Below are 20,673 nucleotides of genomic sequence, written 5' to 3'. Positions count from 1 at the left end.
GTGTTTAAGGTAGCAAATGGAGTGACCTGTGTCTGACAGTGAAAATGCAGCTATGCATTTTAATTTCAAGGGTTAATTTGCACAAAGACTACACTTCTTTTTTTTTCTTGAACAAGTGTAGTTAAAAAGAAAGGTTTCTGTCTGAAGCAGAAGATCCAAACTGCAACTAGTATGGGTTTGATTTTGTTTGGAATCTGAGAAATCCTGTTTTGTTTTGGAACTCGATTCTTAAACTTGAATCCCTAGACTTTAGGGAGTGCGTACGTGTCAGGGGAGTGCAGAAGTGAGAGTCCTTTTCCTTTCTGTACTCTCTTCTTTCAAGACTTTCTGCTCAAGCCTACTTGTTATGCTATGCTGGTTGAAAAGTTTCAGAAGATCAGAGATGTATGCAGGCAGAAGCACAATATTCCATTACCTTATCACTAGAACGCTGTGGCAATTCTGTGATGCTTTCAACAACAACAAAATAAAACCTGGCACTTCAAATGTCTCTGTTACAAGAGCAAGTTACATTTGTGAAACACCTACTGGCTGATAACCCTAAATGAACACCTCATGGTGAAAGGAACAATGCACTGCTGACAGCTAGACCACAATCTGCTAATTCTGCCCAGTTAAGTATATGCTCTGCACAGTAATTAATTTATCAGACAACCAGACTATCTAAAACTATTGTGTGTGACCGCAGGACTGTGGAAATGTAACACAAACTCAAAGCACCATTGGGTGGGCCCCCTTTACTTCTTTAATCTGGACTTTTGCTGTTTGTAAATAAAGTATTTCCTTCTCCTTCAGAGTATTTTACAATGACCATGTGCCCTATGAGAAACATGCAACTTCTCACTGGAAAAAATGACGTAATTTCATTTTTTATAAAGTTTTCCAACAAAAATGACATGGCACTTTCAATAACCTTCTGATATCCTGGTGTGAAGAGCTGTGCACTCAGAGTCACAATTGGTATCTCCAGTATCATTTAACCTGGAGCATTTATTTCTACATTAGCCTGATCCCATCCCACAACAAGATGAAGCAGTTTGATCTGAAACTCTTCAATTGCTGGTTACCTTAAACAATGTTATGCTGTACCTGCTGCACAGAGTGTTACTGAAGTTTACTGATATGAGGTAACCTGACCATGAAACTAAATTCAGCCTCCTGTGGTTTATTTAACCACTTTCCTCCTGTAGAAGAAAACACAAATACTAAAAAAAAAATGAGATTGAGGTAATGATATAACTTTATGAATGCACCTTTTCAAACAAACAACACTGGTGACAATTCATTGGAGTGATAGTCATCTCATGCAGGTTCCTCTCTCTGCATAAGCCTAGAGAAACTCTTCTTCTGAATAGTGTTTTATAGAAGCACTCAAATGTCCCATGTTCATTTCCACCTCTCATTAATTTTGTATTAATGCAGTTTATTCATACCACCCCCAGCTAAGGTCTGGTTTCTTGCAAAAATTCTGAAACAATGCTGGAAAATGATCTTTTAATGAATTCAGGGCTTCAACCAACTTAATTTTGTGCAATAAAGCTAAGGGGAAGAGAGAGGATGGAAGAGGGAAAGATACTTACTAATGTATTTGTAAAAGGGAGGAGAAAGGGTTTCGCTAGATCAACCTTGTGACGAACAAAGAATCAGGAAGTAACAAGCCAAAGATATCTGGGAAAGTCAAGTCAAAGGCATTTCAGATCTCTCTGCTGCTCAGCAAAATGGCAATCTACATAGTGCTGGTGTTATTCTTAGCAGTTTTTGTTGCTGGATTTATATTGTTGGTCATGGGGGCAATGAATTTTGATTTCTCCAACTCAGAAATCCCTCCTGGAGTGAATCAGCCTGTAAAGCTCCGAATCATTCATGTCATTTTAATAAGCAGAGCTGTGGTGGTAAGTTAACCTGGTACAATTGCTGGGGGAAAGAACAGTGAACCTTTTAACTTAATGGAATGCTAGAATGCTGCTTGGAATAGCTATTGTGCTGCATGCTGTACTCAGAAGCTCAGTTTTGCTAAAGAAACCTTTTACACTACACTGTATTGTTACAGTCCTCTCTAGCTCCTGCACCAGACAGTAGGTAAACTCTGCCTAAGTCAAGATTTTCAAAGTCTGATTGTGCTTCTACAATGAGCTGTGCTAACCTAGTAATAATTTGATTAAGAATGCTTAGACATATTGGGCATTTATATTTCCATTCCAGGTTAAGAATGTATCAGATGTCTTGGGGCCAAGCTTTTCTTGGAATTGGGGATAAGGAGTTATGTGTTTACTTTGAAAATAAAATTAGAAATTGAACATTTGAGAACTAGTGTTGGGAAGGGGGATTTTTTTTTATCAGACAAGTGACAAAATTAGGTAATGCTACCCAAGAGGAGCTGAAGGAACTCCATCTCCCCTGAAAAGGTATTTATAACTCCTGCAGCAACTGAGCAGGCTTCTCTGATAGGAATGAGGGGTTCTGGCCAGCCAAAGTCCTTTAGGTGAACTGGCCTGTGAAAGGGTGGGAAGCTAACCAGCCTGCAAGAGTTGAAGTTCTTATCAGCACTCAGCTTCTGGTGATCTCTGCTGGCAAAGGATCTCACTGAATTAGGAATCTTTCCATGTACTGACAGATGTATAGACGCTGTGATGACATTAGGTGTTAGAGAGTAGAAGTTGTGCAAGTATTTAATAAATTACTTAAACACCTCCAAGAGGGACCAACTATTTAAAATGATAAAAACCCAAGGCAAAAAAAATTGTCACAAATATTCTAGTTTATAGTGGACCACAGTAAAAGATTCTAGATATGTTCTCTCATGCCATGGCTGCACACAAGTTGTAATTACAAAGTGATTACTTCCCTCAAGCAGCTGGAAAAGCCAGTTCTCTTTTTATCATCTATACACTGCCCATTAGTACCATAAACCAGAATTGCATGCTGCAGTGTAAACAGCACAGGGGGTAAGAAAACAACTTGAATGTAAAGGTGAAAATATTCTTTGTAGTTGTTCTATTTCTGATTGGAAAACAGCAAATTCAAAAGCATAAATAGTTTTATCATGTTTGTGTACAATCACAGACAGTAAGACTAGTTTCTCTAATTAATTAAAATCAGTTTGTTGCAAAATGTATTGGCTTCTGCAGCCTCAAAACCAGGCTGAAAATATCAACAAACACAGGGAACACTATAAATAGCTGGAGTCACTGAAGAAAAGGTCTTGTAAATGTATTGAAAGTCCTAACACCGTACTGACAATGTACAGTGGCAGTCTAACAGAAATATTTGTAACAAAACAGTGAATACTAAGCTTGATCCACGTCTTCATAAGGACCAAAGTACTGCTTTGGCATGACTAAATAATGTATTTCCAAACAGAGTTTCTGCCTTTTTAAAGCATTATTTCTGCAAAGTTCAGTGGGACCAGTAGCTCTCATTTGCATTTTCCTCTCCTGGTTCCTGGCACAACTATCACTGTGGCATACAGAAAGAACAGAGGTTTAGACCTACTGAATAACTCAGGATCTTCTTGCCAGTCCATTGCATCATCAGTGAGTACTTCTGAGATGAATCAAAAAGCAATTACGAAAATTATTCTCACCTTAAGTCAACTCTTGGGCAAGTGTCTATATCATGACAACCAGCAGCAGAACTCCCATCTTTCGCTGTGTTTTCAGATCTTCTCAGGGACAAGGGCAGAATAATCAGTGCAAACCAAACCCATTTTCAGAGTTAGGTAAAGGACACACTGAGAAAGCAAAGGAATATATTTAACCAGTTGTGGTAATGCTGCATTGTTTTGGGACTGTGTTCTTCAGCAAACACTGCTGCTCACATAACCTCACACAATGCTACTGTTAGTGGCTCAGTTGCACTGTACCTGTGTAACCACTCAGGTATTTTATGGTTGGCCTAGAATATTAGACTTGGACAGCACAAGTATACTGCCCACAGGGTTCCTTTACTTTGGAATCTTTTGAGTGATCTCTCTATTCTCCTTGCCTTTCAACAGGGAAAGATTTTGGAAAACATTGGCATCTGCAGTCAGGTTAGCTTTGTCCGGTACATGCAAGATAGAAAGTTTCAAGGAGTGGACCCAAAGCTCTTCATCAAGGACCTGTGGTTTGAGAAAGTGCCTGTAAGGATTTATCAGCCTAAGGGTCCACCTGCCTGCCAAAGGAGAGGAGTTCTGTTTTTCCATGGAGGAGGATGGGTATTTGGAAGTCTTGGTAAGACACCTAACAGAAAACATGCTGTAACTTAGTTAAAGAAGTAACTACTTCATAAATGGTTCATTGTTGCTTGATCTATGGCAGTTATGAAGTTTGAATATAAACACAGATGCACTCTCCTGAGTCTTGCTGTCAGAAGCAAGCATCTGCTGTGCATTATGTGCATTTTAAAGACAATGACAATGAGACATGAGGGACAAAAACACACTAAACAAATACTGAAAGAGGGGGCACAAAATATCTGAGGAGCTATGCAGGAAGGGGTAGAAAAAGTAGAGAGTATTTTCTTCTTGCAATTCTTTGAATTATGCAATAGACAACATTAGTATTCTGGTATAAACCAACCAAACTAAACCCAAAACCCACCAAATACATTTCTTCCAGAGACCCATGAAATGCTATGCCGCTTCATTGCCAGAGAAAGTGAATCAATGGTCGTATCTGTTGGGTGAGTCTTTCCTCAAGCTGTTTTCTAGAGATTATTTCCTATAGTGTAAATATCACATTGCAGCTCTGCTGCTCATAGACACAGTCATTCTCAGAGAATTGTTTCTGTGGGACTTGTCAATCAATAGTTTTCAAATTCTAAACTCAAAATTGATAGTAAACAGATAGTAAGCATATATTCTACTCAATCCTTATAGAAGGCAAACCTGCTTGATGCTTACAGAAGCACTAAGTGAACGATAAACTAACAGCATCAATATACTGACAGAATGATTAGGATTATAAAGACATCTTTGTACTTAACAAGACATAATCCCAGAGTGGTGCTGTTTGCATCTGACAAACGGAAATCTAAAGCACATACCTACTGAAAGACTGTCAGTAAAGTCTACACATAATTGGCAGCAGAGGACTCCTGTGTTGTTGAAAACCTGGGAAACATCCCAAACAGATGATATCACAGCAAGTTTGTGTGCACCACCTGCTCCAACTACCTGCAGTTGATTTATGATCGGCCTGTGGAAACAGAGAAAGTTCTGAGGTAACCAGGGTATTGCTGGTTGCAGGAACCAGCATTTTCAGGAATGTATTTAAAACTAGTATTTCTCTCTTGTACTTTTGTCATCTCTTTCTGTACACCAGGTATCGTTTGGCTCCTGAGCACAAGTACCCTGCTGCATATGAAGACTGTCTGAGTGCCACCATACACTTTCTGAAGAATATCGAGCACTATGGGGTGGATCCTGCCCGTGTCATTGTCTGTGGGGACAGTGCTGGGGGCAACCTAGCAGCTGCTGTCAGCCAGACCCTTGTAGGTAGATCAGACCTCCCCAGACTCCGTGCTCAGATCCTGATCTACCCAGGACTTCAGGCGCTGGACTTCAATCTACCATCCTACCAGCAGAATCGAAGCGTCCCCCTGTTATTCCGAGAACGTGCTGCTTTCTATGTGTTACAGTACCTAAACGGGAATGCATCAAATCTGGAGGAGGTCTTGGAGGGTTCCCATATTTCCATAGATATTAAATTAAATTATAGGAAGTGGGTAAGTCCAGATAACATCCCCGAAAAATTTAAGGTCAGAGGCTACAAACCTCATGTACTACTTGACAGTACAACAGAAGTCTGTGAGACAGTGAAAAGGTTCTGTGAGCCCAGCCTGTGCCCCCTGTTAGCTGAAGATGCTGTTGTTCAGCAGCTGCCTGAGACTTTCATCTTGACCTGCGAGTATGATGTGCTGAGGGACGATGGCTTGCTGTACAAGAAGAGACTGGAGGACAACGGGGTTCGAGTGACCTGGTACCATCTCGAGGATGGGTTCCATGGAATCATAAATTTGTTTAATGGTGTCTGGTTGTCATTTTCATCTGGAAAAAGGGGTCTTGATAATATTGTGAACTTTCTCAAAAGCTTATAGGAACAATTTTTTTTCCTTCTGTAAAAGTAACAATTCTCTGTGGTCTTTTATGCTTCTTGCTTCAATGAAAAAGGTGTTTTATATGTATATATTTACACACACATATAGATAAAAATCGATGAGCAATTATGCCAGTGTGACCACTGGAAGAGCTTCTTAAGGATGCTATGAAAGTTTCTTTTAGTGCTGCCTGAAGTATTCCATGTGCAGTCTGCCTATTTTTATGATATAGTTGGACAGACACTTGCTACTCTCTGAGTAAATATTAAAGATGCAGTAAAATTTTAAACCAACATCTGGTCTGACCCATTTTAGTCAATTAAGATCTGTGGTTTCATTCTTCCTAGAAGACTGTGTGTTTTGGGAAAGGAGAAAGATGCTGCTGTTACACTAATGCAGTGCCTGTGCCATATCCTACACGTAGCATCTGAGTGTAAGACTCCCAGTCACAGACTTGCAGGAGACATCTATGGGCCATGTAACTGGTATTTGAGACTTGAAAAAACGAAGACAACCCCCCCCCCCCAACAAAGATACTCTATTAGTAGCTTTGTTCAAATTACAACAGAGGAAATGCTGTTTTCCTGTTTATCAAACATATAGGTGTGCTGAAAAGCTTGTTCCTGTGCTTAACTACTCTAGCAACAAAATAACGTTTGATGCATTTACTTTTGCAGAGGACACCTTAGTTAGCTTTTCTTTTCTCCTCATGTTAGTTTCAGTTGTCTTTTCTAAATGCCCTTGTTAAAACTGCTTAAAGAATGTGCACAATACGCATCATAAACTAGAACTCCATTCAGTACTGCTGTCTCTGAAGCCATTCACATCATCCGCAATCCAAGAATGCCACAGAGAATACCAGGCCCTGTATCAATCCCACAACTGATAAACAGGAAATCAAATAGTCTCCTCTGACTCTTCTCCAATGTGATGCATGCTGGCACCTTGCACAACATTTATAAGGACTTTAAAATGTGTGGCACCTGAGAGACCTGCTGTAATTTGCACTGGTCTGAGCTTTACTGTTACCTGAGAAAGCGAAATCAAAGGCAGGTGTACAGACACCTCACCTCTGGTTAAGTGAAATGGCATTATTTTATGTATTGCTAGCGATAGTGCTGGTGATTTTTACTGCTTCATTCATACTAGCAGTTGTGGGAACAATTCAATCTGAGTACTCCAATTTCAATATCCCTCCTGGAGTGAATCATCCTGGAAAGCTTCGAGTTGTCCTTGCTTTTGTGATTAGTACATCTGCTTTGGTGAGTTACTCTGCCATGATTTCTTCCAGAAATGTGGTTTAGGTACTATTTGTGTAAGGTTATGCTGTGTAAGTACCAGAATCCTGCTGGCTGTATTAAGTGAAGCCCAGGGCTGGCTTTGGAGGCTAACTTTGGTTAAATCATTTCTGTTAGACCTCAGATCATTTCAGTCAAGTTGTCCCTATTGCACAGGGATGAAGCCAACCGTGACAGTCTACGTTTTATCAGCTGAGCTTCCCTAATTCAGTTAAAATTAATTATTTATAAAAATGAGATGGCTTTGATTTCCATTGTAGCTCAGCACAGGTGATGTTTTTAGGCCATTATTGGGCTTTCCAGTAACACTGAGGGAAGGCTGGGTGCTTCTTAAGCTGGTAAAACCAGTCTCTTGGGAAACCTGACATCTGGGCTGTATGCCTGCAAGGGGTGGGAAGCCTGTGTGAAACCGAGCGACTCAGTGATGCTGAGAAGGAAACTCATTTTTCCTCCCCTAAGCCAATTTTACCTGACAGAGCGTCAGTCGGACGCGTGGGCCTACCTGCTCAGGCGCACGGTGCCAAAGCAACCCAGGTTCCCCAGGCGCGTAGCCTCACAGGGGACCGCCACGGCTCCATCTTCTGTGCCAGCTCTCTGGAGAGGACCAAACCGGAGCAGCCGGTAGAGGCGAGCAGCTCTGGAGCAGGCAGATCCCCGCCAACACGAAGCCCGGGTGCTCCCTCAGGCCTCGCAGCGGCCGGGGAAGGCGGGAGGGAGGGAGGGAGGCAGGCGCAGGTTCTCCCTCACGGCAACCTGCCCGGCGCGGCGAGCGGCAGCCTTCCCCCGAGGCGTCCGCCGTCCGTTCAACCGGGTTCTCCTCCCTCTCTCCGAACAGGGGAAGATTTTGGAAAAGATGGGAGTGTGCAGCCAGCTCGCCTTCACCCGCTACGTGCGCTCCGGGAGGAAGCTGGGGCCGGACCCGCACCTCTCGCTGTGGGACGCGCGGTTCGGCCGGGTGCCGGTGAGGGTCTACCGGCCCCGCGCGCCATCTGCCGGCCTGCGGCCGGGCGCCATCTTCTTCCACGGCGGCGGCTGGTTGTACTGCAGCATCGGTAGGGCAGGGCAGGGCGGGACGGGCCGCCGCAGCGCGGCTCCGCGTTACCGCGGTTATCAGCTGCGGGCGGGGGGGGGGGGGCGGGGATAGTGCTGCCCCGACACCGGGCGGAAGGTCTGAGATCCGGCCGAGCTTTCCCGTCATCTTCGGCCAGCTTAGCGCTCCCGGTGGGGCGCCTGCCTGGAGGGGAGGCGGCTGGGCTGAGGGGAGGAGGGACAAGGGCAGGGGAGGTGAGGGTCTGGAAGGCACGGCGGGGGCGGGAAAAGGCTTCCCCCTTCCTCGGCTACCGCATCTGGAGACTGGGCGGGCAGCTAACACCTCTCCTTCCCCACAACGTTTTGCAGATTCCCATGAAAAGATCTGCCGTTACATTGCCAGAGAGAGCGAATCCGTGGTGGTGTCTGTGGGGTGAGTTATGTCAGCGCTGCCCTAAGGAAACCTTCTTGCTCTTTCTCCCTCCTCAGCAGCACAGCGCGGCACGGCCTGTGGCCCTCGGTAAAACAATTCCCCAGGCGGTTAGGCAGGATTTCAAGGGGACTGTTTGCATTTCTTCCTCTCCCTCCCCAACCCAATCTGCTAATGCAGGGAGAGCGCAAACACACCCCAGAGTAAGGTTCCTGTGCCTCACAAGGCAGAGCTATGCTGGCACCACACAGAACGGAGGAATGCTTTCCAGGAGAGTGGTCTTAGGTGGTCAGAACTGGCTAATGAAGTTGGGAGGTGGTGATTCAGCGATTTGTTTATTAGATGTAATCACTTCAAGTAGTTTCTCTAACTAAGAATCAAATGCTAATCTATTTTAGTACTGATAACACAGAGAAACATAAATCTGTCCCAGTTATTTAAATAAACAAACAAATTCTTAAGAGGAAATGCCCTAAATAAAGGTGAGGTGCAGCCTGATTTCATCACTTCATCCAAAACCCAGATGCAGACTACACCAGAAGAGTGAAATGAACTTGTACCACTCAAGTTCTGCTCAGTGCTGTTCTTCAGACGAAGATCCCAACTATGCTGTGTCTTTGCAACTTCATCTTACCAGCTATCATCTATCTATGATAAGCTGCCAGACAAACACCTTTTCAGCAGATAAGGACACTGGGTTTGGGTTTTTTTGATGCAGGAAAAATACTCCAACGGCACAAAGAAAGCCAAGGTGCTGCAGGATATCTGTATTTACAGTTATGACATTCCTTTCAAACTTTCCTATAGGTTTGTTGTCTCTTTCTGTGCACCAGGTATCGTTTGGCTCCTGAGCACAAGTACCCTGCTGCATATGAAGACTGTCTGAGTGCCACCATACACTTTCTGAAGAATATCGAGCACTATGGGGTGGATCCTGCCCGTGTCATTGTCTGTGGGGACAGTGCTGGGGGCAACCTAGCAGCTGCCATCAGCCAGACCCTTGTAGGTAGATCAGACCTCCCCAGACTCCGTGCTCAGATCCTGATCTACCCAGGACTTCAGGCGCTGGACTTCAATCTACCATCCTACCAGCAGAATCGGGGTGTCCCCCTGTTATTCCGAGAACGTGCTGCTTTCTATGTGTTACAGTACCTCAATGGGAATGTATTGCACATGCAAGAGGTCTTGGAGGGTTCACATATTCCTCCAGATATGAGGCTTAAGTACAGGAAGTGGGTGAGTCCAGATAACATCCCTGAAAAATTTAAAGTCAGAGGCTACAAACCTCACAAGCCACATGAATTCAAGGCTGAAGTTTTTGAGAAAGTTAAAAGACTCTGTGACCCCGGCCTGTGCCCGCTGTTGGCCGATGATGCTGTTGTTCAGCAGCTGCCTGAGACTTTCATCTTGACCTGCGAGTATGATGTGCTGAGGGACGATGGCTTGCTGTACAAGAAGAGACTGGAGGACAACGGGGTTCGAGTGACCTGGTACCACCTCGAGGATGGGTTCCATGGAATCATAAGCTTATTTGATTATTGTGGGTTTTCATTTCCATCTGGGAAAAGGGGACTGGCCAGTGTTGTTAAATTCATAAAAGGCCTGTAGAAACCACATTTTGTCTTTATGCTTCTCCCACTAATATCCATGTTTCAGCTCTCAAACCTCAGGTAGTAATTGTCAGCAAAAATGTGATACCCTCCAATGTGCCTCATACCAGTTTTGATGTTCATGAACTTGTCTGAACACTGGTTTTGTGAAGCTATTGACAGTTCAGCCTTTATAGTCTTAATATTTTCCATGCACTATGTTTCATTCCCATTTCGTTCAAATCAGCATCTGATTCCTTGTATTTAATGACTGGATTATTTACTTCTATGTAAATAATGTCTGTGGAATGATTTGGATTAAACAGTTCCTGTCGATTACAGTCAGGATCTGTGTGATGTCTGTTTGGTAAGCCCCAAAACATGCCTTCATTTTCTTCAGCTAAAAAGTACAGATTAGATGCAGTGAGATGGAGAAAAGAGATAGAAGAAAGCTCTGGACAAACCAGAGATGGAGATCACAGGAGATTCCACATAGATTTAGTGGGCATGGCAGAACCACATCTGCAAGAGCAGTGTAGGAGGCCTGAGTTAACTGGGACATTGTGCAGGAGGCAGGTGAGGGCTGCCCTGATTTTGAACTAACCGTAGTGCTATGAACTCCCGTTTAATTTGGGGGTGTCTCCATTATACCCACTGAAGCTCCAGGCAAGTGACACCGGTGGAGAGGGAGCACTTGGGTCGGGTTTTAGAAAGACAGTAAGTATCGGTGAGCTCTTGATCTGTGTTTGGCAGAAGAGAGACAAAAGATGAACCAAAACGTTTTCCTGTCCTTGCAGAGAGTGGTTCCCGAGTACAAAGTTTTGGGGATTTGTGCTGTGCTGTTTCTCTGTGGTTGGAGTTGTCTTTACAGGAGAAGGCAGCGTGTTCCATGATACGATGCCTCTCTATAGCCTGCTGATGAAGGCGAGGAGAAGCACTGGTGAGCATACTCAAAACGGCCAAACTGAGGAAATTAGAGTTTTGAGGAAAAAAACAACATCCCAAGACGGAGGGAATCAGAAATTCTCACAAAGCCGAGCGCTGCGTCCCACCTGGGTTTCACAGCGCAAAGCAGCACTTCCCTCAGCTCCCTGCGGGCTGCCTCCACACAAAGCATCCCTGCCATCAAGGACAAACGACACGCCCCCGGCACCGCAGGACGAGTCCCTCCGGAGCGCGGGTGCCCCGGCTCCTCGCCAACTCCCGCTCGGCTCCCGGGACGCGGCGGCGAGCGGCCTGACGGAGCGGCCCCGCTGCCGCCCGCACAGGTCACGCACTGCCTCCTTGAACCGAGATTACACCGGCGGCGCGGCCTCCCCCCCGGTGCTCGCTGGCCGCCCGCGCCATGACCCCGGCGGCGGCTTTGCAGAGCTGTCACAAACGCCCCGTGACGCCGCCGGCCCTGGCCGCGGTCGCGGCGCGGAGGGGGGCGGGCGGCCGCTGCCGGGCCCCACCGCGGGCCGGGGAGCCCCGCGGGGCCGCCGCCGGGCCATGGCGCTGCTGCCCGCGCTGCTGCTGCTGCTCCTGCCCTTGGCGGCGCTGGCGCTGGCCACGGTGCTTCTCGGCCTCCCCAGCTACGACATCCCGCCCGGCGTGAACCAGCCCGCCAAGCTGCGCCTGGTCCTGGCCATCCTCCTGGGCACGGCGGCCCTGGTGAGTCGCGCCCGCCGCCGCGGTTCCCCTTTTGGGGGAGGATGGGGGGGCACGGGGACGGGGGAGGGTACCGGGGTCTCGGCAGGTCCGCCCGGGCCGGGGTCGTCCCCCGCGGCGAAGGTGGACGAAAGTCGGGGCGGCCTCCGGGCTGCGCCGAGGGGCGAGAACAAGGGAAGGAAGGAGCCCGGCCGAGGGTCCGCACGCCCCTGCCTGCCGCCCGCCTGCGGTGGTCGCGGCCCCGCCACCGGGGCGCTGCTCGCCGTGCCCGGGGCAAACCCCATGTCGGGTTGAGAAGTAGCGTGCTAGGGCTCGGCAGCAGGCACCGCCGAGCCGCCGTGCTGATTTCATACTCGAATGCAGAGCTGAGCCGGTGTTTTGTCTGATAACTGTCCCCAGCTCCAGGCGAAGTCACCTTGCACAAGGAACAAACTACAGCCCTTCAAGGGCTCCTGCCACGGCTGACATTTCTGGTGCAGAATCCGGTTAGGGCTGCTTTACTTAATCCCTGGACTCCCTTTTACAGCATTGCGTAAACAGCATTAGAGCTCTCCTAAACTCTTCTGCTGTCACTTGCTGCATCTTTTGGTGTTTCGAAATCTTCAGCTTTCTCCTTCATCCCTTCAGCCACCCCATCCATCGCCTCTGCTCTCACACAGACCTTGTTTGACACCATTTACATCCTCTTGAAATCAGACAAACCTACCCTGCGCTCCCGCATCCCGCTAGCACGTGACAACAGCAGTGTGGATAGAGACTCTCACTGAGCATTTAAAATTGGGATCTTGTTCAGTAACCAAACTGTAATAGTATATTTGTTTGATTCCATGAATTAATTTGGTCCCCAGCTTCTTGTTTGTTCCCTTCCTACATCAGATTTATAGTCTAGCCCACAAGATCACTGCAAGAGCTTTGGCAAAGGAAGCATCTTGACTTTGCTCAGTAAATCCGTAGTGCAAATACAAAGCAGTGGCCAGCTTGCAGAACACAACTCAGCAATCAAGATTTGCTAATTCACTGAGTTTTATGGTCTAATTCAGGCATATTTGTTTGTGCAATGAAGAACTATTAAAGGTTTTATTGCTTTATCTCTATATGACATTTCATCATTGTTACCCTGTAGAGGTGAAGCAAGAATGAGCACAAAGGTGTGCAGGTCAATATCCAGAATTAGAATGTCAGGATGGCAAATTTGGAGGGGCTATATAAAATTACAGATGTGACAGTAGAATGATATGGATTTCAGTAATGGAAGTCAATTTTTTACAGTCTGTGGGATATGAGAACTTGGGGAAACTGTTTTTCTTGAATCAAACTACTGTATATGAGGCCTAACTCTTCCTGGATCTTCGGATTCCAGATGGCCTGATAAAAGGTAGAAGTTCTCCTTTTTGGTAAAACACATCCTGTTTTCTGGCTCTGTCCTGGGACCTCTCAGTTCCTTGGGACTGGGCATTCCTATCAAGAACTCTGTGCAGTTATTTTTCTTTGCGGTTTCCCACAAGTATCTGAAGGCAAAACCTGAAAGAACTAAAAAAGAACCTTTTAGAAGGAACTCTCCTGTCAGTACTTAGCCTCCAGGAAGCCTTTTAGAGAGTGGAAGACACACAGCCATTATCCTCCCCTGTGAACAGTCCTCACCATAGTTACTCTAACTTCTTGTGCTGTTATTTTTGCATCTTCTTACAGAGTATTTGTATTTCAGATTACCACTTACTGGCTTTGTGGTTTTCTTTTTAATAAGCTTTGTGTTTCTTTAAAATTTCCCTCAAATACAGTGTGAGTATGAGGCAGAGTACTTACACCTTGGCTAACTCAAGACTTTCCCTTCAATTCTTTTAACAGGGGAGGATTTTGGAGAAGACTGGGCTTTGCAGTCAACTCACTTTTGGCCGATACGTGCGACAAGGACGGAAACTCGGAGTGGATCCAAAGCTCTTTATCCAGGATCTGCAGTTTAACGAAGTACCCGTGAGGGTTTATCAGCCCAAAGCTACCTCTGATGGGCGAAGGAGAGGTATCATCTTCTTTCATGGAGGAGGCTGGGTATTTGGAAGTCTTGGTAAGGAATTTTCTGGAGGAATTGTATTGATGTAGGAAGAAATATTAAGAAGGGGTTTCAGCATGTGGTTTGTGAGGATGTCTGAGGGCAAATACATGCCCTTCTGGAATGAACATTCCCTCAACATCTCAAAGATTAGGGAAATAGCAAAGAATTAATGAAAATATTTCTTTTTCAGATACCTATGAAAAAGTGTGCCGCTACTTATCCAGAGAAAGTGAATCGGTAGTTGTATCTGTTCAGTAAGTGACCCTACCCAGTTCTGTTGTTTGGAGGTCGTTGTGGCTGTGATGTCACAGCAGAGCTGCACTGGTTTTGGACACGGGTTGTTTTTGCAGAGAAACTTCTATGGAATTTGGTGAAGTCCATAAAGAGACAAATAGTGGTAACAGAGATTTCACAGCTCTTAACTGTTCATGCCCTGATAGACAGAGAAGACCCAAATGGACATAGCTGACATGCTAACAAAGAATTTATAAAAGCCAATCCAAAACTTAAGTGAAAGAGCCTTACTTGTGCTGAACATATGGACATGTAATAAGATGATCCAAACAACTGTGATTCATAGAAAATGAGAGAATAATCATACTCTGTGACTTGCATTTTATACATGGGAAGCAGAGGCACAAAATTATCTTCTCAAGAGTACCCAGAGAGTTTTCACCATGACTAAGAAATGTCCAAAGACTTGCTCAGAAGACAGTCCTCCTTTTCTGAGCCCTCAGGATTGAATAGACAGTGTACAGGTTATCCACCATCACTGAGGAGTGCCTGCTTAGGAGGCGAGGAATATCCCACCCCAAAATGATAGGACTGGAAGACAACATAGGATACTGTGTCTTGACTAATACTAATGACATTCCCTTCTCTTATACTTCTCTCTTTCTGTGCACCAGGTATCGTTTGGCTCCTGAGCACAAGTACCCTGCTGCATACGAGGACTGTCTGAGTGCCACCATACACTTTCTGAAGAGTATCGAGCACTATGGGGTGGATCCTGCCTGTGTCATTGTCTGTGGGGACAGTGCTGGGGGCAACCTAGCAGCTGCTGTCAGCCAGACCCTTGTAGGTAGATCAGAGCTCCCCAGACTCCGTGCTCAGATCCTGATCTACCCAGGACTTCAGGCGCTGGACTTCAATCTACCATCCTACCAGCAGAATCGAGGCGTCCCCCTGTTATTCCGAGAACGTGCTGCTTTCTTTGCTTTGCAGTACCTAAATGGGCATGCACTGCACATGCAAGAGGTCTTGGAGGGCTCTCATATTCCTCCAGATATGAGGCTTAAGTACAGGAAGTGGGTGAGTCCAGATAACATCCCTGAAAAATTTAAAGTCAGAGGCGTGAAGCCGTTTAGGCCAACTGATTTCATAGCTGAAGTTTATGAGACAGTGAAAAGGTTCTGTGAGCCCAACCTGTGCCCCCTGTTAGCTGAAGATGCTGTTGTTCAGCAGCTGCCTGAGACTTTCATCTTGACCTGCGAGTATGATGTGCTGAGGGACGATGGCTTGCTGTACAAGAAGAGACTGGAGGACAACGGGGTTCGAGTGACCTGGTACCACCTCGAGGATGGGTTCCATGGAATCATAAGCTTATTTGATTATTGTGGTTTCTCGTTTCCATCTGGGAAAAGGGGACTGGACAGCGTTGTTAACTTCCTTAAAAGCTTATAGTAAACATCTTAGATTCCATGAGTCTGTTCACGCCTCAACTTAGGAAAATATCTTTTTAGGATATTTAATATCAAGTGATGGATAGTCTATCAAGGGCAGTCATTAACAATGATAAACAAGGCTCAGCAGAACCTCATTCCAGCTACTAGTTGGAACATGGAATATGCAAACCTTACACAAACTTGTACCATGCTGCAAGCCCTTATCTTTAGCTGTGTCAATAAAGAACAACATTGTTTTGAACGGGCATCCTCCTTGTCCCACTTGTTTAAAATGTGTGTCTGTGAAGAGCAACTGTGTGGTGTGTGGCTGTGTGGTGTGCTGCAGTAGAGGGGTAGGTCACTTACATCACCGTGTTTTGAGACATACTCTGTGCCATGAGTTTGACCTCTTACAGCAAACGCCCAGCTGACTTTAGTGGCTTAGGAGCCATTGTTTCCCTGGCTGGAACAACAGTCACCGTGGGGATAGCAAACACAAACAGTTCCATGGCCCAGCAGTCACACACACCAGCCACGCTCCTCAGCACACAGGCAGGCTGAAGTGGGGATCCTTTCTGCCCTAGTTATTTACCCACAGAACTGACAGCTCCAACAACCAGGGAGGGCAGTGTCATTGAGACAGAGAAACATGACTGCATCGCAAAGAGATGGGCATGATTGGTGGAAAATTGAACCCAAGTACTCTAATAAGGTTCTCATTGGAAACTGGCTGGAAGACCGCCAAAGGGTAAGACCAGGAAGCGTGAGAGCAGGGACAAGAGCGGGTCAGAACCAGTGCTGGGGAGGCAGCGCACTGGAGAGGTCGCTAGGGGAGGTCACTAGCTAGAGTCCAGGTCATCTCAGGGGAGTAGTGACAGGGAGAAGGAGAAGCATTGTGTCCTTACTGGGCCTATATTTGTTTTGTTAATGATCTGCCATTCTCTTTAAGCCAGGAGAGGAGCAATGCCCATGCATGGGTTATATATATATATATATATATATTGCATGGTTCACCCCAGACAGAACATTAGGCAATCCAAAACGCTGTAGTGCCTTGTGTGGCAATCACTTCAGACTGCTATACACCTTAATTACAGACAACATATACCTATATTATATGAGAGGCTTCATTAACCCTTCCATAAATCAATCCTCATTATTATTTGTGTCAGAGACCTTTAATAATTTGGCTATTGGTTTCATTGGCTTGTCTAAACAAAAGCAGCGCTGCCAGCAGAGCTGCTCCAGCAATTCCACGCCCCGCTGAAGAGCTGAGCAAAATTTTATTGTTGGACGTTTCACTTTGTCAGGACACGCCAGTTAGGTTCAATATTGGAGCTTTTAGGGCAAATCCTCCTGACTCTGCTAAAGTTGCTTCCTTTAGAGCTGGGTTTTTTTTTTGCTGGGCTATACAGCAGAGACCGATCTGCTGCACAGAAGCAGGAGCAAAGGGACAAAAACCCCCCAGGGTTTACTCATCCTTTTCGGATGCTGGCTCAGAGGGCAGGGGCAAGTATTTAACACCAAACCACAGATAAGTTTTCAAGGGCGCTACAGTACCTGTATTTCCACCAAGGAAACAATCCAGAATTTTATGGTGGCTGATTATACCAACTTCACTGCCTGAGAGAAAGCACACAGCGCCAACTTCTTTCCAAATAGGTGCTTTTTACATGCACAGATGAAGAAAGCAGCATTTCATCAGAGCTGCTGTAATTATCAGGTTGACTTAGCTATACTGAGTGTTGTGAATCTCTCTAGTTTGTAAGAGACACTTGGAAACCCCACAGCAGCATATACAGCACAGACTTCGTTTGCTTCCTACATCACAAACCAGACCAAACACTAAGGAGAATCATGATGGAAAAATATGAGGTAAGTAAAAGAAATTTCAAATCTAGGGCTGTGTGCACCAACCCTGCAGACAGCGATGATCTTTGAGCAATACTTAAATCATACTTTATATCCTTAAACAACTACATGTATTAAAGAAGGCACTGGAGCTCTGTGGCCTGTTTACAGGATCTGGAGCTCCCTCGTATGTTGATTAAAGCAGGATGCCTTTCAGAGGCAGACAAACAGCATGTACTTCCTGGTACTCTCTTTCTTGGTGCTCTCCTTCTTGGTACTCTCCTTCTTGGTACTCTCCTTGGTACTCTCCAGCTGTTTCCCAGTCTCTGCCTCAGAAGGTATCCAGGGCACACAGAGAAAATCAGGGTGCTGCTACCAGCTCAGCCCAGGTATTGTGTCTTCAGGCCATCCCCTGGGCTATATAACATGAGCTTGCTGTTAAAAGAGGATTATTTTCATCAGCACACCTCTGATTCACAGGAATGAACTGCACTTAAACGAGTCCCAGATCCTTCACAGTAATACTTTTCACATGAATATCCTCTGGCAGAACATCCCTTCCAACCCTAAATATTCTTCTCATTCTCTCCTGAGGACAGTTGGAAGGTAGGATGTGTCATGCTGGTGCACAGTGAAACACCTCAGCAGCACAAGACAATCAGCTTTCCATTCGCAGCCTTCTTAAATGCATCTGCAGAACTCTGAAGCATGTGCTGAAATCAGACTAACCTGTCTCAGGTCACCCAGAGGTAGTTGCTTAATTAAACTGGAAATTTACTTTACTTGAAATGCCAATGCTCTTATTCTCAGGGATTAAATTCTAGGTAAAAGGGTATGGTATCACTGGGAGTGCAGTCCCGTGCAACGCCACAGGGATGCTCTGCGCAGGCAGCCTGGCTTCATGAACATCTCGTTGCAGGGTCTGCCACTACAGCTCTTCTTCACCCACCACGAGGAGCCAAGAAGCCGAAATTTAGTATCAGAGTATGAAGATAAATACAACAGACACGGCTACAACCCCACCCTGCCTCCCTTCCGCAGCTGGGATTGCCACAAGCTTGCCTGGACGCCTGAGAGATCAGATTTCCCCATCCTTGGTAGTTTTTGGCATTATGAATTCAATCTGATGGAACATGGTGCAGTGATCAATGTACTGACTTAGAGCCAGGAGCCTCCTCCTGTTTTAACCCTGAAAACAGGTCTTGTGGTGACTTTTGGCTACTCTCTTACCCAGCGAGTAGCTTATGTTTTGGATTGCTACAGTGAGAATGTGACCCATAAAGCAATCCCTGCTCACCACAGGCAGCAGGGAAGGACAGTATCAATTAACTGATTTCTCTCCCCTGTGCAATAAGCTAAGACACATGCTGAAAAGTAGGAGAGCTCTGAGGTGCAACTAGCAGGAGAATCCTTGGAGTGTTATGATGTGTCTGAATTTAAGTGACACGCACACTCTGCTTCTTTAATATCTACCAGAGAGGCTATGAAGAATCAGGACTCCCTGCACATATGCTGCTACTGCTCTCCTACCAATATCTTCCAGCCAGAGGGTAGATATATACATGCCCTGGGAATAAAAAGATCTGGTTTGTCCTTAATCTACGACGTGGAGTAAAAATGCCCTGACCAAAAATTTAATTCTATCATTTCTAATTTAATTCTAACAATTATTTCCTGTCTCAGAACCACCCACCAACTACGGGCTTCTTGAGTACCTGAAGAAGAAATGGCACCCCAAAGAAGCTGGAGTGATGAGCAGCGTCTACACCGTCTCCTTTGAAAGCCCCCTGATTTCTGCTTTCACTACTCGACCGCTGAGACAACCAGCTCAAACTTACAACTGCCCTTTCAACCAGGGGCACCTTCCCCAAAGACTCCTGGACTTGGAGTGGGTCAGAAATACCTGCAGCCATTGGTATTGATGAGACACCCAACAGCAAGGGATGCCTCTGCCTAAACTGCTTAGGGTGATCCTAAGCACTGCTTAATATAGCCTGTTGCTCATGTACGTAAGAGTGGTGTGTTCCATGCAGAGGGAAGGAGAATCAGGTTAGCTAGGCAGAGGGCTCTCTACTAGTTGGAACAAGCTGCCTGGTTACACCCTGACCTGCACACAGTGGGGAATATTCCAGCAGGAATTAAATCACTGCAAGCAAAATTTTCATCTGTTGGTTTCTAGGGAAGGAACAGCTGTGGTGAGAAAAAAACACCAGTGAGGCTGGACACAAAAGGATATAAATCTCTTAATTGCTTTGTCCTCAGTTGTTTTGGTTGAGTTTGGGGTTTTTACATTATTATTACACACCCTGTTATGTGTAAAGAGTCAGAAAAAAACCTGTGTTATCCCATAATGTGTCTGAAACCTCCAAGAATGAATCAAACATCTGCAACGGCCACATGCCTAAGGACAAGGTGAACCAAGGTCTCTCCTGAAGCAGGAAGCAAGCAGACCTTGATTGCCTTTGGCTTTACATACTGAATGGCACTTAGTGCAGATAAGCTGCAAAGGGAATTAGCTGACCTTACATTACCAAACAGTAAACTCAGAAGAAATAGGTGGCCTATACACTGCTGGACAGGCCACCCTGACACTGAGTTGGGAAAGCACGTGAACCACCTACCTAAAAGTGCTGACAGAAATCCACATTCTTAAGTGCATTGATGTGCTGCTTCTGCACTTAAATCACAGTTACTCCAGAGCAGACACTTCAAAGGCTCAGCTGCTATCAGACAGAGACTCAACAATAAACCTCCAGCACGATAAAGGCTTAGATTAAATATATCTGGAATTAATTCAATGCATATTTCTCTCCTTATCAATTTTGCTTGAGATTAGTGATAATAGAGCTATTTTTGGACACACAACAAAGCATATACCTTACTCTTGGCACGGACAAGCCTCTGGCCGTGGTCTGTACAGAGTTTTCCCTCTGCAACGTTTTAGTCTCTGTGATTTAGGTTGGCTTCCTCAAGGTTGGAGTTAGAACTGAAGGACGCTGCTGATTCAGACTCTCTGTGTAGAGCAACAGTGGCA

General features: G+C 45.6%; 4 protein-coding genes across 4 annotated transcripts; all 4 read left to right on the top strand.

Annotated features, from left to right (window-relative positions):
• Window positions 1-1,718: 1,718 nt before the first annotated feature.
• Window positions 1,719-6,168, top strand: LOC311200265 (arylacetamide deacetylase-like 4; the record flags this gene model as incomplete). The annotated part of the gene is made up of 4 exons (XM_084274467.1): window positions 1,719-1,892; window positions 3,995-4,211; window positions 4,599-4,662; window positions 5,304-6,168. The coding sequence occupies 4 exons, from the start codon at window positions 1,719-1,721 to the stop codon at window positions 6,076-6,078; spliced, it is 1,230 nt and encodes a 409-aa protein (XP_084130593.1). The 3' UTR covers window positions 6,079-6,168.
• Window positions 6,169-7,163: 995 nt separating this feature from the next.
• On the top strand, window positions 7,164-10,443 carry LOC311200264 (arylacetamide deacetylase-like 4; the record flags this gene model as incomplete). Its single annotated transcript, XM_084274466.1, has 4 exons — window positions 7,164-7,340; window positions 8,212-8,428; window positions 8,775-8,838; window positions 9,669-10,443. The coding sequence occupies 4 exons, from the start codon at window positions 7,164-7,166 to the stop codon at window positions 10,441-10,443; spliced, it is 1,233 nt and encodes a 410-aa protein (XP_084130592.1).
• Window positions 10,444-11,915: 1,472 nt separating this feature from the next.
• LOC311200389 (arylacetamide deacetylase-like 4) lies at window positions 11,916-15,807 on the top strand (the record flags this gene model as incomplete). The annotated part of the gene is made up of 4 exons (XM_084274608.1): window positions 11,916-12,077; window positions 13,920-14,136; window positions 14,315-14,378; window positions 15,033-15,807. 4 exons carry the CDS (start codon window positions 11,916-11,918, stop codon window positions 15,805-15,807), a joined length of 1,218 nt encoding a protein of 405 aa, XP_084130734.1.
• Window positions 15,808-16,437: 630 nt separating this feature from the next.
• Window positions 16,438-19,561, top strand: CFAP107 (cilia and flagella associated protein 107; the record flags this gene model as incomplete). Its single annotated transcript, XM_084274465.1, has 4 exons — window positions 16,438-16,536; window positions 17,550-17,663; window positions 18,559-18,736; window positions 19,323-19,561. 4 exons carry the CDS (start codon window positions 16,438-16,440, stop codon window positions 19,559-19,561), a joined length of 630 nt encoding a protein of 209 aa, XP_084130591.1.
• Window positions 19,562-20,673: the final 1,112 nt, after the last annotated feature.

This window comes from Gallinula chloropus, assembly GCF_964237585.1.
Source record: "Gallinula chloropus genome assembly, chromosome: 23".
Lineage (NCBI taxonomy): Eukaryota > Metazoa > Chordata > Aves > Gruiformes > Rallidae > Gallinula > Gallinula chloropus.
Note: the sequence above shows the minus strand (reverse complement) of the source record. Positions and strands in the feature narration are given on the sequence as shown.